Raw genomic sequence first — 18321 nt, 5'->3', positions numbered from 1 at the left:
GATAACAATATGGAGTGATTTTGACCTGTCTTTTTTTTTTTTCAAGCCTGTAATGTGGTTTAATTATTCTCTTACTGAGGCCACAGACGTGTCATCTTGAGTCTAACAGAAGCACAAAGCTTTATATTAACACTCATCCTCTTTTAGTTTCTCGTTCATTAATGTGTGTGTGTAACTGCGCTAATAAAGACTCTCTCTCTGTCCTGACACGCGCCATATGGCAAAGGCCAAACCACGGGTGCCATAAAGGAGTAATTCGGCTTGTTGTGTTTGTTTTAAAGTTGTGAGAACAACAGAGAGTGTGTGAAGATGCTCGGGGATCCTGTGACCCCGCTGAGAGTTGGTCTAGAAGCTCCCAAACAGCGCAATAAACGCCGTTTCATGCCGGACAGACTTTCCACTGCAGAGCCATAATCATCCGCCTATTATTGGCCTATTAGTATTGTTATTAATGAAAGGCATTTATTAAATTCAGTCATTAATAAAAATAATAATAGTAATAAATGAATGTATAAAACCACCCAATCATTGTTATTTTTTATTAATAATAATTATGATGAAATATAGCCTATTGATAAAAATCATTCAATAATAATACTACATTGATTGATAAAACCATCTAGTCATTGTTTTATTATTAATAATAATAATTATAATGAAATGCATTGATAAAATTCAATCATTAAAAAATACTAGCAATAATACCCAGTCATTATTGTAATTATTATTATTTGTCGGCAAACCATTGTAAAGTGCTGGTATCCGTCAAGTGAGGGATCAGGTATTTGTCATGTTATATATGATATCACAGCAGATTACAGCAAATCAAGAGTCCAACTGTGTGTGAAGGAGGAGCGCATCTAATCACTGAGGGTGAATGAAAACAAGCCCGATCCTTCACTAATATTTCCGTAAACGTTGACGTATCGCTCGGTGTTTTGTTGTGTTCTGGAAGCGCTCGAACCCCCGGAATCACCCATGCGCATAGGTCGGTCTGGACACGTCATCCGACGGACACGCCCCCAAATAACGCCCGTCCAATGGCGAAGCTCGTCCTGAGCGCGTGAGAGTCTCCGCGATAAAGCCTCCGCGGGCCCGTCAGACACACACACTATACTGGAGGAACTCTGATCACACACACACACAAACACGAACACACACACACACACACACACACACACAGTACTGGAGGAACTCTGCTCACACACACACTCAATATGTGCCATTATAACTGACACTGTGGCGCTGGATAAAAGCCGTCGGATATTCCCAAGCGTTTCTTCTCCAGAAGGTAAAACATGCATTATTATATATTTATGTGTGCGCATTGATGTGATGTGGATTTAATGGGGTAAACTTATTGATACCTGCAGATTCTTCAGTCAATAACTTCTGAGAAATAATCCTCATAATCTACAACAGGCCTATAACGCGCTATAACGCAGCAAATCTCTGTCAAACACGAGGAGCTTGACGATAAAAACTCTCGAATACAGTGCTTAATATCGAAGATGAGAGTGTTATGCAAATAGCCATTAATAAATATTCAATAATAATATAACAATAGCCGCAACTGTCAGGTTCACCATAAAATGTCCTTTTGCAGGGAATAAAACTGTCCACGCAGGGGTATTTGCACGCCAGACCTCATATGGACTAAAACACAGAAACACGTGGACAAAAAACCTGGACATCAAGAGACCGAGACTTCTCTGAGAAATGTCCATCACTACTGGGCGAGGTAAAATAATAAACTCGTTATTCTGAAATATATATTCCGGCATCATATGACATGTCTAAAAATGAAGAACAAGTGCCGCAATCGGGACATTTATTCAGGCAGTATTTCACAATAATGTTCATCAGTGTGTACAAGTTCAAGACCCCGTTCCGCGAATATTAACCTTCCTTCTTATAAGGTTTATTTATTTTACCAATAGTTTCTGTTCATTTACAATCAAATCTTAAAACAATATAGAACTTCTAAATGTCCATAAATTGACAGTAGTGGTTTGGCATTTTATTATATGTGTCAAGTAGAACTAATATAGGCTATACGAACTCATAAATACCGCTGATAACAAACAACCAAATAAGATATAACTCCCAATAACACAAATCCTTCAGTTCGTGAATGTAATTGATCTGAATTTGATATGTTTATGAATGCCTCGTTAATCTTTGGATTAGATTGCAGAATAATCGGAGAGATTCGGACAGAAACTCTTTATTCGCACAGATAGGCCTATTGACTTTCGTTTAAACGGTTAGTGTGTTAAACAGTCCTGAATAAACGAGCATGATCATCATATAACACTCGGACTTCTGTCGATATTTCAGTAATAGACATGTAAACACTGCTGGGATATTGATTTATTTCCTCGAATCTCGGACTGTGTTTTTGCGCGATGGAGAAACACACAGTTTCTGTGTTAAACTGCTTCCCCGCTTTTCTCTCTTTACATGAAAATGAATTTATCAGTGTCGCTAATATTGCGTTTTAACGGGTTGCTTTTACGCTCTATAATATGTTTCAAATTACTTTTTACAAAAACACATACTTTTTTTGTAGAAGGTTTTCCTAAAAATTCTCTCTTATTTTCACATGATCAGTTTCTCCTTTCGTTTTCATATATTAAAAGTAATGTACAACTTAAATGATTCTAATCGAAATACGATTATTATTGTCTAAATTCGTTAAAATTTTGTCCCGGGAATTTTCTTGCGTACTGAAATAAATCATTAATTTTATGCAATTGAGGGTTCATAATGTCATATCAAAACAGAGTATCTAAAGTCTGCACCAAAACAAGAAAAATCGCTTTAAACAAATTACTGTAAAATTAAACAAAACAAAATTTCAACAACAATTTCGTGCGCGATGCGCTAGTTTTTAGAAATCCAGGCTATGATCCAGAAAGCCTCGTTAAAATCTACTTTAATACATTAATTTATAAAAATGCCATAACCCTAAACTATTAAAATCAATGATATAAACCAAACCAGTCTTTAAGCCTTTGCTTGGTGTGTGTGTGTGTGTGTGTGCGTGCGTGCGTGCGTGTGTGTGTGTGTGTGTGTGTGAGTAACAGTGTGTGTGTGTGTGTGTGTGTGTTCTCCTGGGCTTTCTCTGCTTTAATATCCTGTGGCTCGCTGACTCTGGGCGAGGAGAGTTTGACACACTCCGCTAACACTGTTAATAGCGCCGTTTGATGTGGAAATGAAGCTGCAAAAGAGCAAAAGGGGAAGAAGAGTCTGAACGGGTTAAATTAAAGAGAGAGAAAGAAGAGAATGAACGGGTTAAATTAAAGAGAGAGAAAGAAGAGAATGAACGGGTTAAATTAAAGAGAGAGAAAGAAGAGAATGAACGGGTTAAATTAAAGAGAGAGAAAGAAGAGAATGAACGGGTTAAATTAAAGAGAGTCACTGAAGCGCGAGCGTTTCCTCACAAAAGGGCGCATGACAAAAACACGAAAAACGAACATTAAAATCTGCTGTTTTTAATTAAATCAATTTTCCATGCACTAAAACCAACAACAAAGATAATAGTAATAATAATGATATACTTATGACTGACCAATAGTTTTATTATGAATATTTTATATTTATTATTAAAATATGTTTACAAGTGCACATTCGTTTATTTTTATTTATTTTATGTATTTTTATTTTTTACTACACGTACAACCCAGTGCAATGAATTTCATTCAAAAAATATTCTGTCCCTCTGCTCTGAGAAACATTTGAATGTTTTATAGTTTTTACTGCCTTACTGTAGGTTATTTTACACAAACACATTCATGGCTGAAATATTTTATAGCAGTGGTTATTATTAGTTCATATATTATAATGAGCTCTTGAATCTGAACAGAGTTGGAGTTATTAAAGCTGAACATTCTTCATCAGGCAGATTGTGCTGCTGTATGTCATGATGTATACAGGACCATATCATATATACTGTCCATCAGACCATATGATATATACTGTCCACAAACTGGACCATATCATATATACTGTCCATATACTGGATTATATGACAGCATATATATATATATATATATATATATATACAGTATATATGTGACAGTATACTGTCCATTAGACCATATCATATATACTGTCCATATACTGGACCATATGATACTGTCTATAAGACAATATGATGTATAATGTCCATAATCTGGACCCGTGGGTTTATCTGAGGTTTAGAGGGACGAGTGTGTGGAAATAAAGGCATTGGGGAGTTTATAGGGACAGAGAGAGAAATCCTGAGAAGTTGAGAAAACATTGGAAATGTTGTAAAGATCATAGAGTAGTAAGTGATATGAAATCATTTTTACAGAGTGAAAATAATCTGAAAAAGTTTTATTCTGGATGCAGTTGTTATGACTGTTCATATATAACTTTCAGAAGAGTGTAAATATGATTTGGCAATTAAGGGGAACCTGTGGATTTATTATGAGTCGAATTAAATATCAGAGTCCCAGAGCCAGCAGTCAGTGTGTGTTGATGTGTGTGTGTTGGCCAGGTCATGGGGGTCTGAATCAGCTCGGAGGAATGTTTGTGAACGGCCGGCCGCTCCCCGAGGTGATCCGGCAGAGGATCGTGGATATGGCACATCAGGGCGTCAGACCCTGCGACATCTCCAGACAACTGAGGGTCAGTCACGGGTGCGTCAGCAAGATCCTGGGCAGGTGAAGAGTCCACACACACACACACACACACACACACACACACACACACACCATACTTCCTGGTTCTGGTAAGATCTGGAGCGGCTGCGTTTTGGACTCGCTGGAGTTTGTTTATTAAACGTTCAGGACAAACACCCAGTAGAGCATTACAGTCATCTAGCCTTGAGCTCATGAACACATCAACTAACTGTCCCGCATTCGTCAGTGAGAGCATATGGAGTAAATTAGAGATATTGTTAAGATGGAAGAATTCGGTTTTACAGACACTAGAAACATGGCTTTCAAATGAGAGATTGGTATCAAAGAGCACACACACACACACACACACACACACACACACACACACTCCTAACCGACGGCGAGTGTTAGACAGTATTCTGGGTTATTATACGACTACGTTTTTTTGGCCAATAATCAGAATCTCTGTTTTTCTGAATTTAAGGACAGGTTTGATATTTTACACTTAAAGCCCATCGTTTCTATAAATAACGGTTAACATTGAAATGCTGGCCCGAGAATTTTTCGGTTTCTGTGGTTGCACAAACACACCACATTTATATATATATAGCGGCTCTGGAGTGAATGGTGATGTCATCATCAGCTCCGTTCAGTTCTCATATAATGCCGTCGATGCAGGAGATCAGTAATATTGCAGAATATTAAATGGACCCGCTGGTACACGAGTTTTGTTGTAATGGTCATTTCTCCTTCAGGTACTATGAGACGGGCAGCATTAAACCAGGGGTCATTGGAGGCTCGAAGCCGAAGGTCGCGACCCCTAAAGTGGTGGAGAAGATCGCGGAGTACAAGCGGCAGAACCCAACCATGTTCGCGTGGGAGATCCGGGACCGGCTGCTGGCCGAGGGAGTGTGTGACGGCGACACCGTGCCCAGCGTCAGCTCCATCAACAGGTACGTGACCTCTGACCTCATGGACAACAGAGGTTAGATGAACTCTTGTCACCCGCTGTTTCTTCTCTCACAGGATCATTCGCACAAAAGTTCAGCAGCCTTTCAATCTGCCTCTGGACAGTAAAGGCCTGAGTCCTGGACACACACTGAGTGAGGAGACCCACTGATGACCCATTAAAGCTGTTTCCCAGTGTGCACTGCGGCCCAGTAATAATGCTGTGTGCTTCTGCTCAGTTCCCAGTTCAGCCGTGACGCCTCCCGAATCTCCCCAGTCGGACTCACTGGGATCCACCTACTCCATCAGCGGCTTACTGGGAATCCCTCAGACCGGCGCCGAGGGCAAGAGGAGCCGCGACGACAGTGAGTGTGTGTGTGTGTGTGTGTGTGTGTGTGTGTGTGTGTGATGGACTGGTTATCTGAGATATCCAACATCTTTAACCCAGTCTGGGAAATGAATGAATGATGGATGTAATGCAATTTCAGTCGATGAGATGATTTCCAGACCAGACACTGATATACTGAGCGAACCTCTGATATTCCTCAAACCCACAGTCACACACACACACACCTTCAACATTCTCACATTATCAGTTCATTATACAGTTAAAGGAACTCAGAGTTCTCAGATCAGTGGATATTGGACTGGTTTTGTCCTTCTGTTGGACTCTCACACATGAATATCTGTCAGCTGGTAAATTTAGATAATAGCAGTTTAGCTCAACCAGTGAGCAAGCAATGCTTCATGTTGTTCAGTGTGTATGTAAAAGAGCATTAGCACTTACAGAAAACACACTTCAGCAGAACATCATCAGCTCAAAGTGGAGGAGTCACTTCTGCTCCTCAATGATTATTAATGTCACTGGATGAGGAATATTTGGGTGTAATACGCCACACTTGTCAACACTAATCAAAACTGATATCTGGTGTCTGAATAAGGTTTGGTTTGACTGTATATCTGTTTACATGAGGGATCTTTAAACTGGGCTGGGTTGGGGGAAATGCATTGCTGGAAGTCTTTGACTGTCTGGAATGAAAGCTGTGGTGAATCAGTGCTTTTCAGGATTTGTAGAAGTGTGTGTGTGTGTGTGTGTGTGTGTGTGTGCATGACTGAGGTGTCTTAAACACAGATCGGTGTTTGATTGACAGGTGATCAGGAGAGCTGTCGGCACAGTGTGGACTCGCAGGGAAGCGGGACCGGGTCCCGGAAACATCTTCGGACCGAACACTTCCCGACCCAGCAGGACTGTGGCTTCCAGCGGAACCAGTACAGCTCCGACTCCTTCAGCCACAGCACTGGGAAAGCGGAGCAGGTGCGACACCCATATAACAGAACCTATAATGCCAGAGATTACATGATACACTTTACATATATGGGAAATAGAGCTTATATTTTTTATATACTGCAATATATGCATTGACCATGAATGGCGATATATTGATACATATTACATATTTATAAATGAAGACAAAATTGGCAATACATGTAGTATTCACATTGCACATACATGTTCCCATATACATGGGAATATTAATGTGTGTTCATACTAACACACAGGTATATAAACGCACACACACACACACACACACACACACACACACACAATCACGGAATAAGTTACAACAGATTTCTAGTTCCCAGCATGCTTTGCTTCTGACTGTTAAAGGAGAGCAATGTGAAGTGTATTACTGAATATAAAATAACACATTATGTTATATTAGTAAATATATTGTCATATTTTTTTTTAAATATAGGAAAAGCGGCAATTCCTTATGTATTATTCATATCCTAATGTTAGGGTTATCATTCATTATTATATTGCGATATATTAACAGAATATATTATTCCATATATTTTGAAATATACTGTTAAACCATTTAATATGTTGATAATTCACATATATGTAGGGAAATGTATAACAGGCATGTCATTCAGAGCTGAGCTCTCTCTCTCTCTCTCTCTCTCTCTCTCTCTCTCTCCTGCAGTCTCTCTATCCTCTCTCGCTCATCAATGGCAGCTTGGACGAGGGGAAGAGTGGCTCAGTTATCAGTCGAAACCTGGCAGCACATCAGGGATACGCAGTGGTTTCAGGTAATAACCATCATCCATATGCAAACGCTGCACTGTGATTACTCTTCGTCATTTGTTCCGTATTTACAAGAGAAAGAGGGGCACGTTTACTGTATGAAAAGACACTTCCAGAGCAACACATTACACAGTTCATTTAGCAAACTGCTCAGTCCGGCTTACTACACACTCCCCAAACTCATAATTCATATTTAATTGTTGTATTTATAATTTGTGTTATCATTTAGCATATTTGCTCATACTATTAGTTATTACTCTAATCCATTTCATTAACATTCATACATGAATTTTCCCACCCGCCTGTCAACCCATTGCTCCGCCCAGAAGCCCTACAGCCCCGCCCACTCTGCCTGAAACAGGAAGTGTCCCCCGAGGTGAACAGCTCAAGCTCCTCCCCCAACATCATCGCTAACTCCGCGTTCCTCGAGCTCACGGCCATCTCGGCTCCGGCGTCAGTGTCCATCGCTAACAGTTGCAGCAACGCCACTCATTTATCTCATGGCTTCAGCTCATTTTCCCATCATGCCCCAGTGCAGGGGCAGTTCAGCAGCCCACACTTAATCACAGGTAAAGCCCATCTCATCATCATCCTGTGTGTGCTTAAGACTGAGCTGTGAGTGTGTGGTTCTCTAAGACTGAGCAGTGAGTGTGTGGTTCTCTAAGACTGAGCTGTGAGTGTGTGGTTCTCTAAGACTGAGCAGTGAGTGTGTGGTTCTCTAAGACTGAGCAGTGAGTGTGTGGTTCTCTAAGACTGAGCTGTGAATGTGTGGTTCTCTAAGACTGAGCTGTGAGTGTGTGCTTCTCTAAGACTGAGCTGTGAGTGTGTGGTTCTCTAAGACTGAGCAGTGAGTGTGTGGTTCTCTAAGACTGAGCAGTGAGTGTGTGGTTCTCTAAGTGTGTGGTTCTCTAAGACTGAGCAGTGAGTGTGTGGTTCTCTAAGACTGAGCTGTGAATGTGTGGTTCTCTAAGACTGAGCTGTGAGTGTGTGGTTCTCTAAGACTGAGCAGTGAGTGTGTGGTTCTCTAAGATTGAGCAGTGAGTGTGTGGTTCTCTAAGTGTGTGGTTCTCTAAGACTGAGCAGTGAGTGTGTGGTTCTCTAAGACTGAGCAGTGAGTGTGTGGTTCTCTAAGTGTGTGGTTCTCTAAGACTGAGCAGTGAGTGTGTGGTTCTCTAAGACTGAGCTGTGAATGTGTGGTTCTCTAAGACTGAGCTGTGAGTGTGTGGTTCTCTAAGACTGAGCAGTGAGTGTGTGGTTCTCTAAGATTGAGCAGTGAGTGTGTGGTTCTCTAAGTGTGTGGTTCTCTAAGACTGAGCAGTGAGTGTGTGGTTCTCTAAGACTGAGCAGTGAGTGTGTGGTTCTCTAAGATTGAGCAGTGAGTGTGTGGTTCTCTAAGTGTGTGGTTCTCTAAGACTGAGCAGTGAGTGTGTGGTTCTCTAAGACTGAGCTGTGAATGTGTGGTTCTCTAAGACTGAGCTGTGAATGTGTGGTTCTCTAAGACTGAGCTGTGAGTGTGTGGTTCTCTAAGACTGAGCTGTGAGTGTGTGGTTCTCTAAGACTGAGCAGTGAGTGTGTGGTTCTCTAAGACTGAGCAGTGAGTGTGTGGTTCTCTAAGACTGAGCTGTGAGTGTGTGGTTCTCTAAGACTGAGCTGTGAGTGTGTGGTTCTCTAAGACTGAGCAGTGAGTGTGTGGTTCTCTAAGACTGAGCAGTGAGTGTGTGGTTCTCTAAGACTGAGCTGTGAGTGTGTGGTTCTCTAAGACTGAGCAGTGAGTGTGTGGTTCTCTAAGACTGAGCTGTGAGTGTGTGGTTCTCTAAGACTGAGCTGTGAGTGTGTGGTTCTCTAAGACTGAGCTGTGAGTGTGTGGTTCTCTAAGACTGAGCTGTGAGTGTGTGGTTCTCTAAGACTGAGCAGTGAGTGTGTGGTTCTCTAAGACTGAGCAGTGAGTGTGTGGTTCTCTAAGACTGAGCAGTGAGTGTGTGGTTCTCTAAGACTGAGCTGTGAGTGTGTGGTTCTCTAAGACTGAGCTGTGACTGTGTGGTTCTCTAAGACTGAGCAGTGAGTGTGTGGTTCTCTAAGACTGAGCTGTGAGTGTGTGGTTCTCTAAGACTGAGCAGTGAGTGTGTGGTTCTCTAAGACTGAGCAGTGAGTGTGTGGTTCTCTTAGACTGAGCAGTGAGTGTGTGGTTCTCTAAGACTGAGCAGTGAGTGTGTGGTTCTCTAAGATTGAGCTGTGAATGTGTGGTTCTCTAAGACTGAGCTGTGAGTGTGTGGTTCTCTAAGACTGAGCAGTGAGTGTGTGGTTCTCTAAGACTGAGCTGTGAGTGTGTGGTTCTCTAAGACTGAGCAGTGAGTGTGTGGTTCTCTAAGACTGAGCTGTGAGTGTGTGGTTCTCTAAGACTGAGCTGTGAGTGTGTGGTTCTCTAAGACTGAGCTGTGAGGGTGTGGTTCTCTAAGACTGAGCAGTGAGTGTGTGGTTCTCTAAGACTGAGCTGTGAATGTGTGGTTCTCTAAGACTGAGCAGTGAGTGTGTGGTTCTCTAAGACTGAGCAGTGAGTGTGTGGTTCTCTAAGTGTGTGGTTCTCTAAGACTGAGCAGTGAGTGTGTGGTTCTCTAAGTGTGTGGTTCTCTAAGACTGAGCAGTGAGTGTGTGGTTCTCTAAGACTGAGCAGTGAGTGTGTGGTTCTCTAAGACTGAGCAGTGAGTGTGTGGTTCTCTAAGTGTGTGGTTCTCTAAGACTGAGCAGTGTGTGTGTGTGTTTCAGGGAGAGAAGTGTCGAGCTCCATGCTCCCCGGTTATCCTCCGCACATCCCATCGGCTCAGACCGGCTTCTCCTCGTCCTCCATCACCGGGATGGTTGCAGGTAAAGGAGCTTCATCAACTCTCCTGGTGCATGTTAATGGAATAGTTCACTTCAAAATTAAAATTCTGTCATCATTTACTCACCCTTAAGTTGTTTCAAAGCTGTATGAGTTTCTTTCATCTTCTGATCTCAAAGGAAGATATTTTGAAGAATGTGGGTAACCAAACAGTTGATGGACCCCATTGACTTCCATTGTTGGAAAAAAAATGCTATGGAAGTCAATGGGGTCCATCAACTTTGGTTACAGACATTCTTCAAAATATTTTCTGTTCAGCCAAAGAAAGAAACTCATAGAGGTTTGAAACAACTTGAGGGGGAATTATAGGGAGAAGTGAACTATTCCTTTAAGGGAAGTGTCACTATTAAGACAGGTTTATTTCTAAACAACATTTAGATATGATTTTTCAAATAAGACATTGGTTGTTTTCTGTACTGATGTGGACGATGAAGTTCAACTCATGTGAAGTCGAGTCTCCTTCTTCTATACAGCGGTGTAACAGCACAGAGTTTCACAGCGGCTTCACAGTGATAACAGGAGATTACAGTAACAGAGAGTGTTTAGGCTTGACAGCAGATCTAGAATAAAGTTATTGTCCAGATAAAGTTAGTTTTAATTGATTTACTTTCCGTTATAAAGATCATTAGTTATTAGCTTCGCGGCCGCTAGCACGAAACCGCTCTAACAGAACATCCTTAATGCGATCCGGCCGATCACACACACACAACAGTGAAGAGAACACACACCTTGAAACTTTTTTGGAAAAAAAGTTTATCTCTGCACAAACTTCAAAAACACAAAGACTGACGGCGCACATGTGCATTAGTGTTTAGTCTATAGGTGTGCGCGTTTGAATATATATGTGTATAGGCATGTAGTCTTTCTCTACAAGTTGACCTCGACAAATCACTCGTTGGGCCTTAAAAATGAATAATACAGAATTATTTATCGCTTCCCCATAACCACGTCAACCGGAATTATTTTGACAACAATTCTCTGTACTAGTGACACTTAAGGACTGCGGTGTCGTCGCGTCCAGACGGAGTGTGTGTGTGTGTGTGAGTGTGTGTGACGCAGGTCCTTCATCAGATCTGGATACGACCTGGATCCGGCGGACTGCGGTAAACCTTGGGATTAACAGAGAGCATAATATTAGCGTAGACGCCATCCCAGCCAATGCAGGGTTGACAGAACCGGGCTAATATGGTCATACTTCCTGGTTCTGGTAAGATCTGGAGCGGCTGCGTTTTGGACTCGCTGGAGTTTGTTTATTAAGCGTTCAGGACAAACACCCAGTAGAGCATTACAGTCATCTAGCCTTGAGCTCATGAACACATCAACTAACTGTCCCGCATTCGTCATTTCGTAGCTCATGCACTCTTCTGGATGGATGCACCTCCAAACCACTGATAAACAACACATGTACATGTGCTTAATGATATAGTTCTAACGTTAAACATCTAAATAGAGGGAGTTGTTAATTAAAGCGCGAATCATAACCATTACTGAACATGTTTCTAGAGGAAACACCTTATTATTTTTGGACATGTCAGTACTACCAAACTTTAACCATAGAGAGTTCAAAATTCACAGTGAATTGGTGTGAAATAGAACAGACAGCATTAAAATCACAAAGTGCACACACACACACACACATATATATATATATATAATTTCTTAGCGTTAGTCCTGCTCATTTGTAGGGTCCGCTTGATTTGATTTATTTGCACACGAGGGATTTGGCCCGGGTTTTACGCCGGATGCACAGAGTCAATGGCACTAATACACAACTAATACACAACTAATACACACGACTGATACACAAACACAAAGGATTCTCTGCATCACCTCTGCTCTAGCTTGAACACTAATCTAGCTTCGACTTTAAACTTGCTCTGAATCGGGCTCTTATGACAAATGGCCTGTGATGTTCCTCATTTGGATAAAAACATCTGCTAAATGAACACATGTAAATGCTTAGCAACAGTTTCACACACACAACAGCCACTCACATTTTCTTGAGGAAATGCAGCGATCTAGTTTTGTGATTAAAACAGTGGACTCATAAATGCGTTTCTCTGAAACATGAATGTGTGTAGCGCGTGAGAACGCCGGGGGCCGAGTTAGAGATTAACAGGAGAACGGGTGGGTTAATCAGTAGATGTGGAGGGACCGGGGCAGGAGTTCTGCACTGATGCCCGACCACACACACACACACACACACACACACACCACAGGGGCCCACTGAGGGATCAGGATTATTAGTCCGAGAGAGACCAGAGCGATGGAGAGAAAGACAGTCTGAGGTGGAGACACACCATGAATGAGTGCACAATCTATATGGAAAGCATATACAGAGAGAGAGAGAGAGAGAGAGAGAGAGAGTATCCATTAAGGAACAAACGGCAGGAGGAGCACAAGCTCTGCAGAGACGGAGATGCACTTCTCTTTTTTCATATGAAGTCTGCCCTGCCAAGCGCGAAATGAGAGGGTCTGATTTATTATTTTTCTGGTGGTCTCGCTGAGAGGAAGCGTTCATACACAATTACTCACTGAAGGGGGGATTCAATCCGGCTCCCGTAATTACCAATTAGATATTGGAATGTTAAAAGAAAGAATGGCCGAGGGAGGCCTGAAGGAGTGAGTGAGGGATGGAGAGAGAGTGGAGACTGTATGCACCAGTGATCAGCTGTGGGATTAATGGTTTACAGTCTCTAACCGCCAGTGAAGGATGTGCTGGAGCTCCACAAACAGACACTCACAGCACGAGTGTGTTTATAACCGAGGGGCGGTTGGCATGGCTGTCGTTGCTGTTGTCTAGTTTGATGTGTTTAATGTGTGTGTGTGTGTGTGTGTACCCTGCAGGACCGGAGTACTCGGGCCAGACCTACACACACCCGTCCTACACGTCCTACAGCGACGCCTGGAGATTCACCAACTCCACCATCTTAGGTGAGTGCGACAGTGGGTCTCGCTTTCACTTCTCCATCCCATCACACACGCTTACATGTTATGCACTAACGACGACCTGTGTACACCCAAACGAGACTGCCGTGCCCTTCAACTATTGCATAAAGTTTCAGTCACATGAAACTCTGAAATGGTTTTTCCCTCTGAAGTGCCTTCAGGCTGTTGAGTTTTCTGTGGAAATAAATAATGGCACAGTCATAAGACGGCCATTAGCCCTCGAGCTAGACAAGCAAATCACTCTATCCTACCTTCACTCTCATGCACTATATAAGATTATATCACAGAATGTCTAATTGAAGAGAATCGGCACTGGCTGGTTACTTCCGGGTTCTGGACTGGCTGCAGTAACGCGTCTCTGTCCATGTGGGGGCGCTCGCGGTCGAGTGCAGAATGAATGGGAGTCAATGGGGTTTCACCCCCAGAAATCCACTTTTGTCAGGATGTAATTTCTTGTCAAGTAATTTGAAAGTTGCATTCAAAAGGGAGGGCTAAGATAATACACTCAGCTGAAAACTGCATTTTTAAGTTCACTTATCTGTTCTAAAAATCCGTTCAAAACTGTGATGATGTCACACAATAGCAGAATGCTAGCGTGTTCTGGCCAACAACAGCCTAACCTGTAAGAAATCAAAAGGACATAAGTACTCGTTCATTCGACTTTTGGCCTATAATCTATATTGAACTTGCGGAATCAACAATAAAATCTGTGTTAATTTAACGACAAGCAGGTGAAAGAGACACATTTAGCCGTTTAGCCCCATAGACTCCCATTCGTTCTGCTCTCGCTCATGATCACCTCTAGTGGAATTCTAATGGAACTGCAACCAGGATGATCCACAACGGGGCTAATAGGAAGTGCCAAGGCTCTCCATTAGACGGGCTCTGCTTATATCCTCTAATCCGCTGTGGTGTATTGATGTTTGCCTGTCGCCCCCTGCAGGATCCCCGTATTACTACAGCTCCTCCTCGCGGGCTCCGCCCTCCGCCTACGACCATCTCTAGGAGAAGCTTTCTCTTCTTACACTGGATTATGAAGAAAACCTCGAGCTTCTCTTCTTACACTGGAGAAAACAGTGGAGGATGAAGAAAACAGATTGATGATGATGGACGATACCTTTTATTGCCTGTAAAACTATTTATGTCCTTTGTACACGGCCTGATTAAAGGCCATTTACAGCCACACGTTTACATCTTATTCCACCAGTGAACAATTGTTGCCTGTATTTTTATTTCTCTGTAGCCAAAGACATTTCACAATGTTTCCATATATTCATGGACAGAAACACAAGTGCACATGACACTGATTATATCAAACCCAATCCATGCAAATTCAAATAGTAGCCTATTAATAACTCTAAAGAAGGTGAGAAACATCACGACTGTCGCGTTTCACTGCTTGCGAACATTAGACGGGCGAATCTTTTTGAGCTCGTGACATTTGATGGCGTTTGGATTGGATTGAGGGAACTGGTGTCTGTCGGGCCAGCGCTGTCTCGCGACCCATTCACGACCTCACTCGTACGAACTGTCTGAACCGCAGTGGTGGGTGGGTTTAGGGGCGGGGTCAGGGGCCATCCGGACGAATTAACCACCTCGTAAAATCCGAGATCGAATTGCCGAGAGATTGGGTTGGATGGGCTGTATCATATTCAAGCATTAAATATCTTTTAAACAAAATATAAATAACACCTTACCTTTAACAAAAAGATTATTTCGCCATCTTTCAACAGAAGCAGCATTTTCAGAAACAATTAAAGATGTTTAACGGTTTAGGGCAATATGTAAATAATGAAGCAAAAGCCAACCCTTATTAAAATTTAATTCATTTTCTATACTCTAGACATGATTATTAGGGCTGAACTGTGTGGGGATTCATTAGTTTCAGTAAAACGTTTATCGCCTCTATTTTTCCATCTTATCATGCTTATATTTCTGTGATTAAACGAGTTTTGAGTTTCAGAGATTACTGTTATTGTACTGTTAATTATATTATTCAAATGTAAATTAATAATTTCTACAGAATTATTTTGAATTAAATAAAGCATGTCAAAGTCCACTCTTGTGTTTCCCTAATTTATCTGTCTTGTAAAACAATAATAAGCGTGGTTGTAAATGAATAGCTACTAATCTATTCCGTATCAGATAGCAAACAGCTTGAATGATTGTTCTTCAATAAATCAAACTTGTAATTATGAAGGCTATTGGCCGCTGCTAGACCAGGGAAGTTGGAGGTGATGGGGTGTTTCTATACTGTTTTGCTGTTGGAAACCATCATTTATTATGTTGCTTATTTTTGGCCAGTCAGCGGTTTAACAGAACACATGAAAGGGACAAAAGCAATGATCCTGAAAACATGCGCATCTGTTTAATTTCCTTTTTTATTTTCTGCATCACGTACTTTTATTTGCAATTATTTCTCGCCTCTTTGTGGCCTCATTATAATTAATGGCTCTTTAACGAGGCCGCGGCCCACCTGGATCCCGTGCGCGCGCCCGTGATGAACGAACGGAACCGGAACTGGGAGTACGCGCGCCCGGGGCTTTGAGCACGCGCTGATCAGAATCCGGAGACGATAAAAACACGAATGAATGTATGAGGACTGAAGTCTAAGTAGATGTAGCCGGCGGTAATGTTAATAACATCAGTTTAACCATTTGGAAATGAGCTAGTGGTGAAATCACACATGAGCATCACCTTGATGCGACCGCAGTCCCTCACTTATGGATATAATAATCATCCAGGGTTTTCCTGCAAGACCTACATGTACCTCTAGTGGGAGAATATAGGCTACGCACAATAAATAGGCTAATACAAGTACATCAGGCCTCAATAAATTGTAACAATGCACTCGTTATACCTTGTGAATATGAAGATTTATAATAGAAAATATAAATAAAGCATGTTATAGCTTGTTTTCATATGACGTCACACCATTGCGTTGCCATGGCGCGAAATGCAAATGGCGGGCAGGAAGTGATTTGTTGCATTTAGAAAGCACTATAACAAACTTAAAATGCCTGTGTTTTGCGTAGTTTATGTTTACTTAAATCGATCAAACCACAAGGAGTTTTTATCGTGTACCAAAAGCTGCTGTTCATGAGGGGGGGAAATGCAAGAAATTGACAGAAAAACGCCTTGCAAACCTACGGGAGGAGCCGAATGGAAAAATGCCCGTCCGTGTGTGCAGTGATCACTTCGTCAAAGGTGAGTTAATACAACTTAAGTGGCTATGTTTGTGTAACGTGTAACATTTCCGAACTTTGTAAAGTCAAAGTATGTCTGTAAAACGAGGTATTGCTGATATCTACCGCCTCGATGGCAGGAAAATCTTTTAATTCAGTTGAAAAATCGCTCCTCTTCATAACGTAAGGATCACGTCCAACATATGTTTGATTTTTTTGTTTATATCTTTCTCTTGTCATAGCGTATAAAGTAGCACAGTATGGACTTTCCTCCATCTCGTCCATTGCATTCTTCACTCTCTGCCCTCGTCTGAATTCTGCGCGTCATCATAATCATGTGACTGAAATCCAGCTATTGAGTTTTATTTTGAACTCAGTTGTAGGTGTAAATATTATAGCCTATCCTTCAAATCTGTTTCCTGATCAAATCACTCTTTATCTCATTCACATGTACAATTTTACACCAATTATGATACATAGATGTTCTTTTGTAAGGAAAATGTTGAAGAGCAGTTTAAGGAAAACCCCGTTCGGCACACCTATAGATTTTGTTCTGCATGCAAACACTTAACAGTGTAGTTTCTGTTCAAGTTCAAGTTACTTTATTTGTACCCGAAGGTAGATTTTGTTTGCAGTAGAGTCTCACATACACGCATATGGAAAAACAAAAAGAGACAACACATACATATCACACCTCATTCAAATTACAAAAAAAAAAAATAATAATAAATTAAAATAAATAAAATAAAAAGTTCTTATCGGTCCAGAATAGATTAAAACACTAAGCAATAATAGCAATAATAAAATAAATAAAACAAATAAAACACCTGTGTAGAGTATAGTTATGACTTATTCCTCAGTGTGATGGCTGCATAAATAATACCGTTTTGTGTCTTTTTTTCTACACCTCTGTGCACATCTGTTTACATTTTTACCACAAAACAATGCTTCACCCACGAAAAAGACCGAAGCATTGCAGAGATGCAGCCTCATAAGTCACCATGGCATCATGCCTCAACTTTGTTGCTATAGTATACAAAAATGGATTCGTCTATCAACACGGTCTGGAGATGATACGATTCGATTTTTGTGAAAATAGGACAAACGATTTAGGAGTACTTTTGTAAGAAAATCAGAATAGAGGACAGGAATTTTGTCCAAATATGGCAAAATTTGTATAATGTTCTCGGCCTGACCCAAAGAATCTATTAAAGCCAGTTTCATTACAATAGGCTAATTTAATCAAAAGTATTAGCATTTTGGGAAATTTTTTGACCACAAGGTGGCATTGCCCCGAGACTTTATGAGTACTGTCAGGCATGATGCCGAAGACACATACCAACTTTCGTAACTATACTCCAGTGCGTTAGTCCGTATCTTAAAAATGGCTAACACCCAAAATGGGAAAAGTGGCTATTGTTTGACTTTGCATGCTGCCTCAAATCTCAAGAGAAGTTTTGTGATTTTTGGCTAAAGCATTCAGAATATAGAAGCAAAACAAGATATTTTTCACCTCTCCAGACCACTAGGTGGCACTGCGCTGAAACTGTGCATGTAGCCTCAAGTCATGCTTATCGTAACACACACCAATTTTGTCAGAATGCGCTAAAGCGATGGGCACTT

At 41.4% G+C, this 18321-nt stretch overlaps 1 protein-coding gene across 4 annotated transcripts; it reads left to right on the top strand.

The window, feature by feature from the left end:
- The first annotated feature begins 1201 nt into the window (after positions 1–1201).
- pax8 (paired box 8) lies at positions 1202–15572 on the top strand. 4 transcript variants are annotated; one of them, XM_089129777.1, is made up of 12 exons: positions 1202–1291; positions 1607–1741; positions 4526–4667; positions 5405–5602; positions 5676–5752; positions 5837–5962; positions 6749–6912; positions 7586–7691; positions 8013–8255; positions 10450–10548; positions 13412–13498; positions 14457–15572. In XM_089129777.1, exons 2-12 carry the CDS (start codon positions 1720–1722, stop codon positions 14516–14518), a joined length of 1326 nt encoding a protein of 441 aa, XP_088985903.1. In that variant the 5' UTR covers positions 1202–1291; positions 1607–1719; the 3' UTR covers positions 14519–15572. The 4 variants fall into 4 exon arrangements, with proteins under 4 accessions (XP_088985903.1, XP_039518351.1, XP_039518350.1 ...); XM_039662417.2 differs by having other exon boundaries at positions 4526–4691; positions 8016–8255; XM_039662416.2 differs by having other exon boundaries at positions 4526–4691.
- The last annotated feature ends 2749 nt before the right edge of the window (positions 15573–18321 follow it).

Source organism: Pimephales promelas, chromosome 4 (assembly GCF_988280905.1).
Source record: "Pimephales promelas chromosome 4, fPimPro1.hap1.1, whole genome shotgun sequence".
In the NCBI taxonomy this organism is placed as follows: Eukaryota; Metazoa; Chordata; class Actinopteri; order Cypriniformes; family Leuciscidae; genus Pimephales; species Pimephales promelas.
This window is presented reverse-complemented; position numbering and strand designations above follow the sequence as displayed.

Excerpts from the sequence above, each read along its gene's own strand:
- pax8 (XM_039662416.2), top strand. The coding sequence starts at position 1,720 with ATGTCCATCACTACTGGGCGAG. Across the intron at positions 5,603-5,675 it reads AGCGTCAGCTCCATCAACAG|GATCATTCGCACAAAAGTTC; the intron begins GTACGTGACCTC and ends CTTCTCTCACAG. Across the intron at positions 13,499-14,456 it reads CACCAACTCCACCATCTTAG|GATCCCCGTATTACTACAGC; the intron begins GTGAGTGCGACA and ends CGCCCCCTGCAG.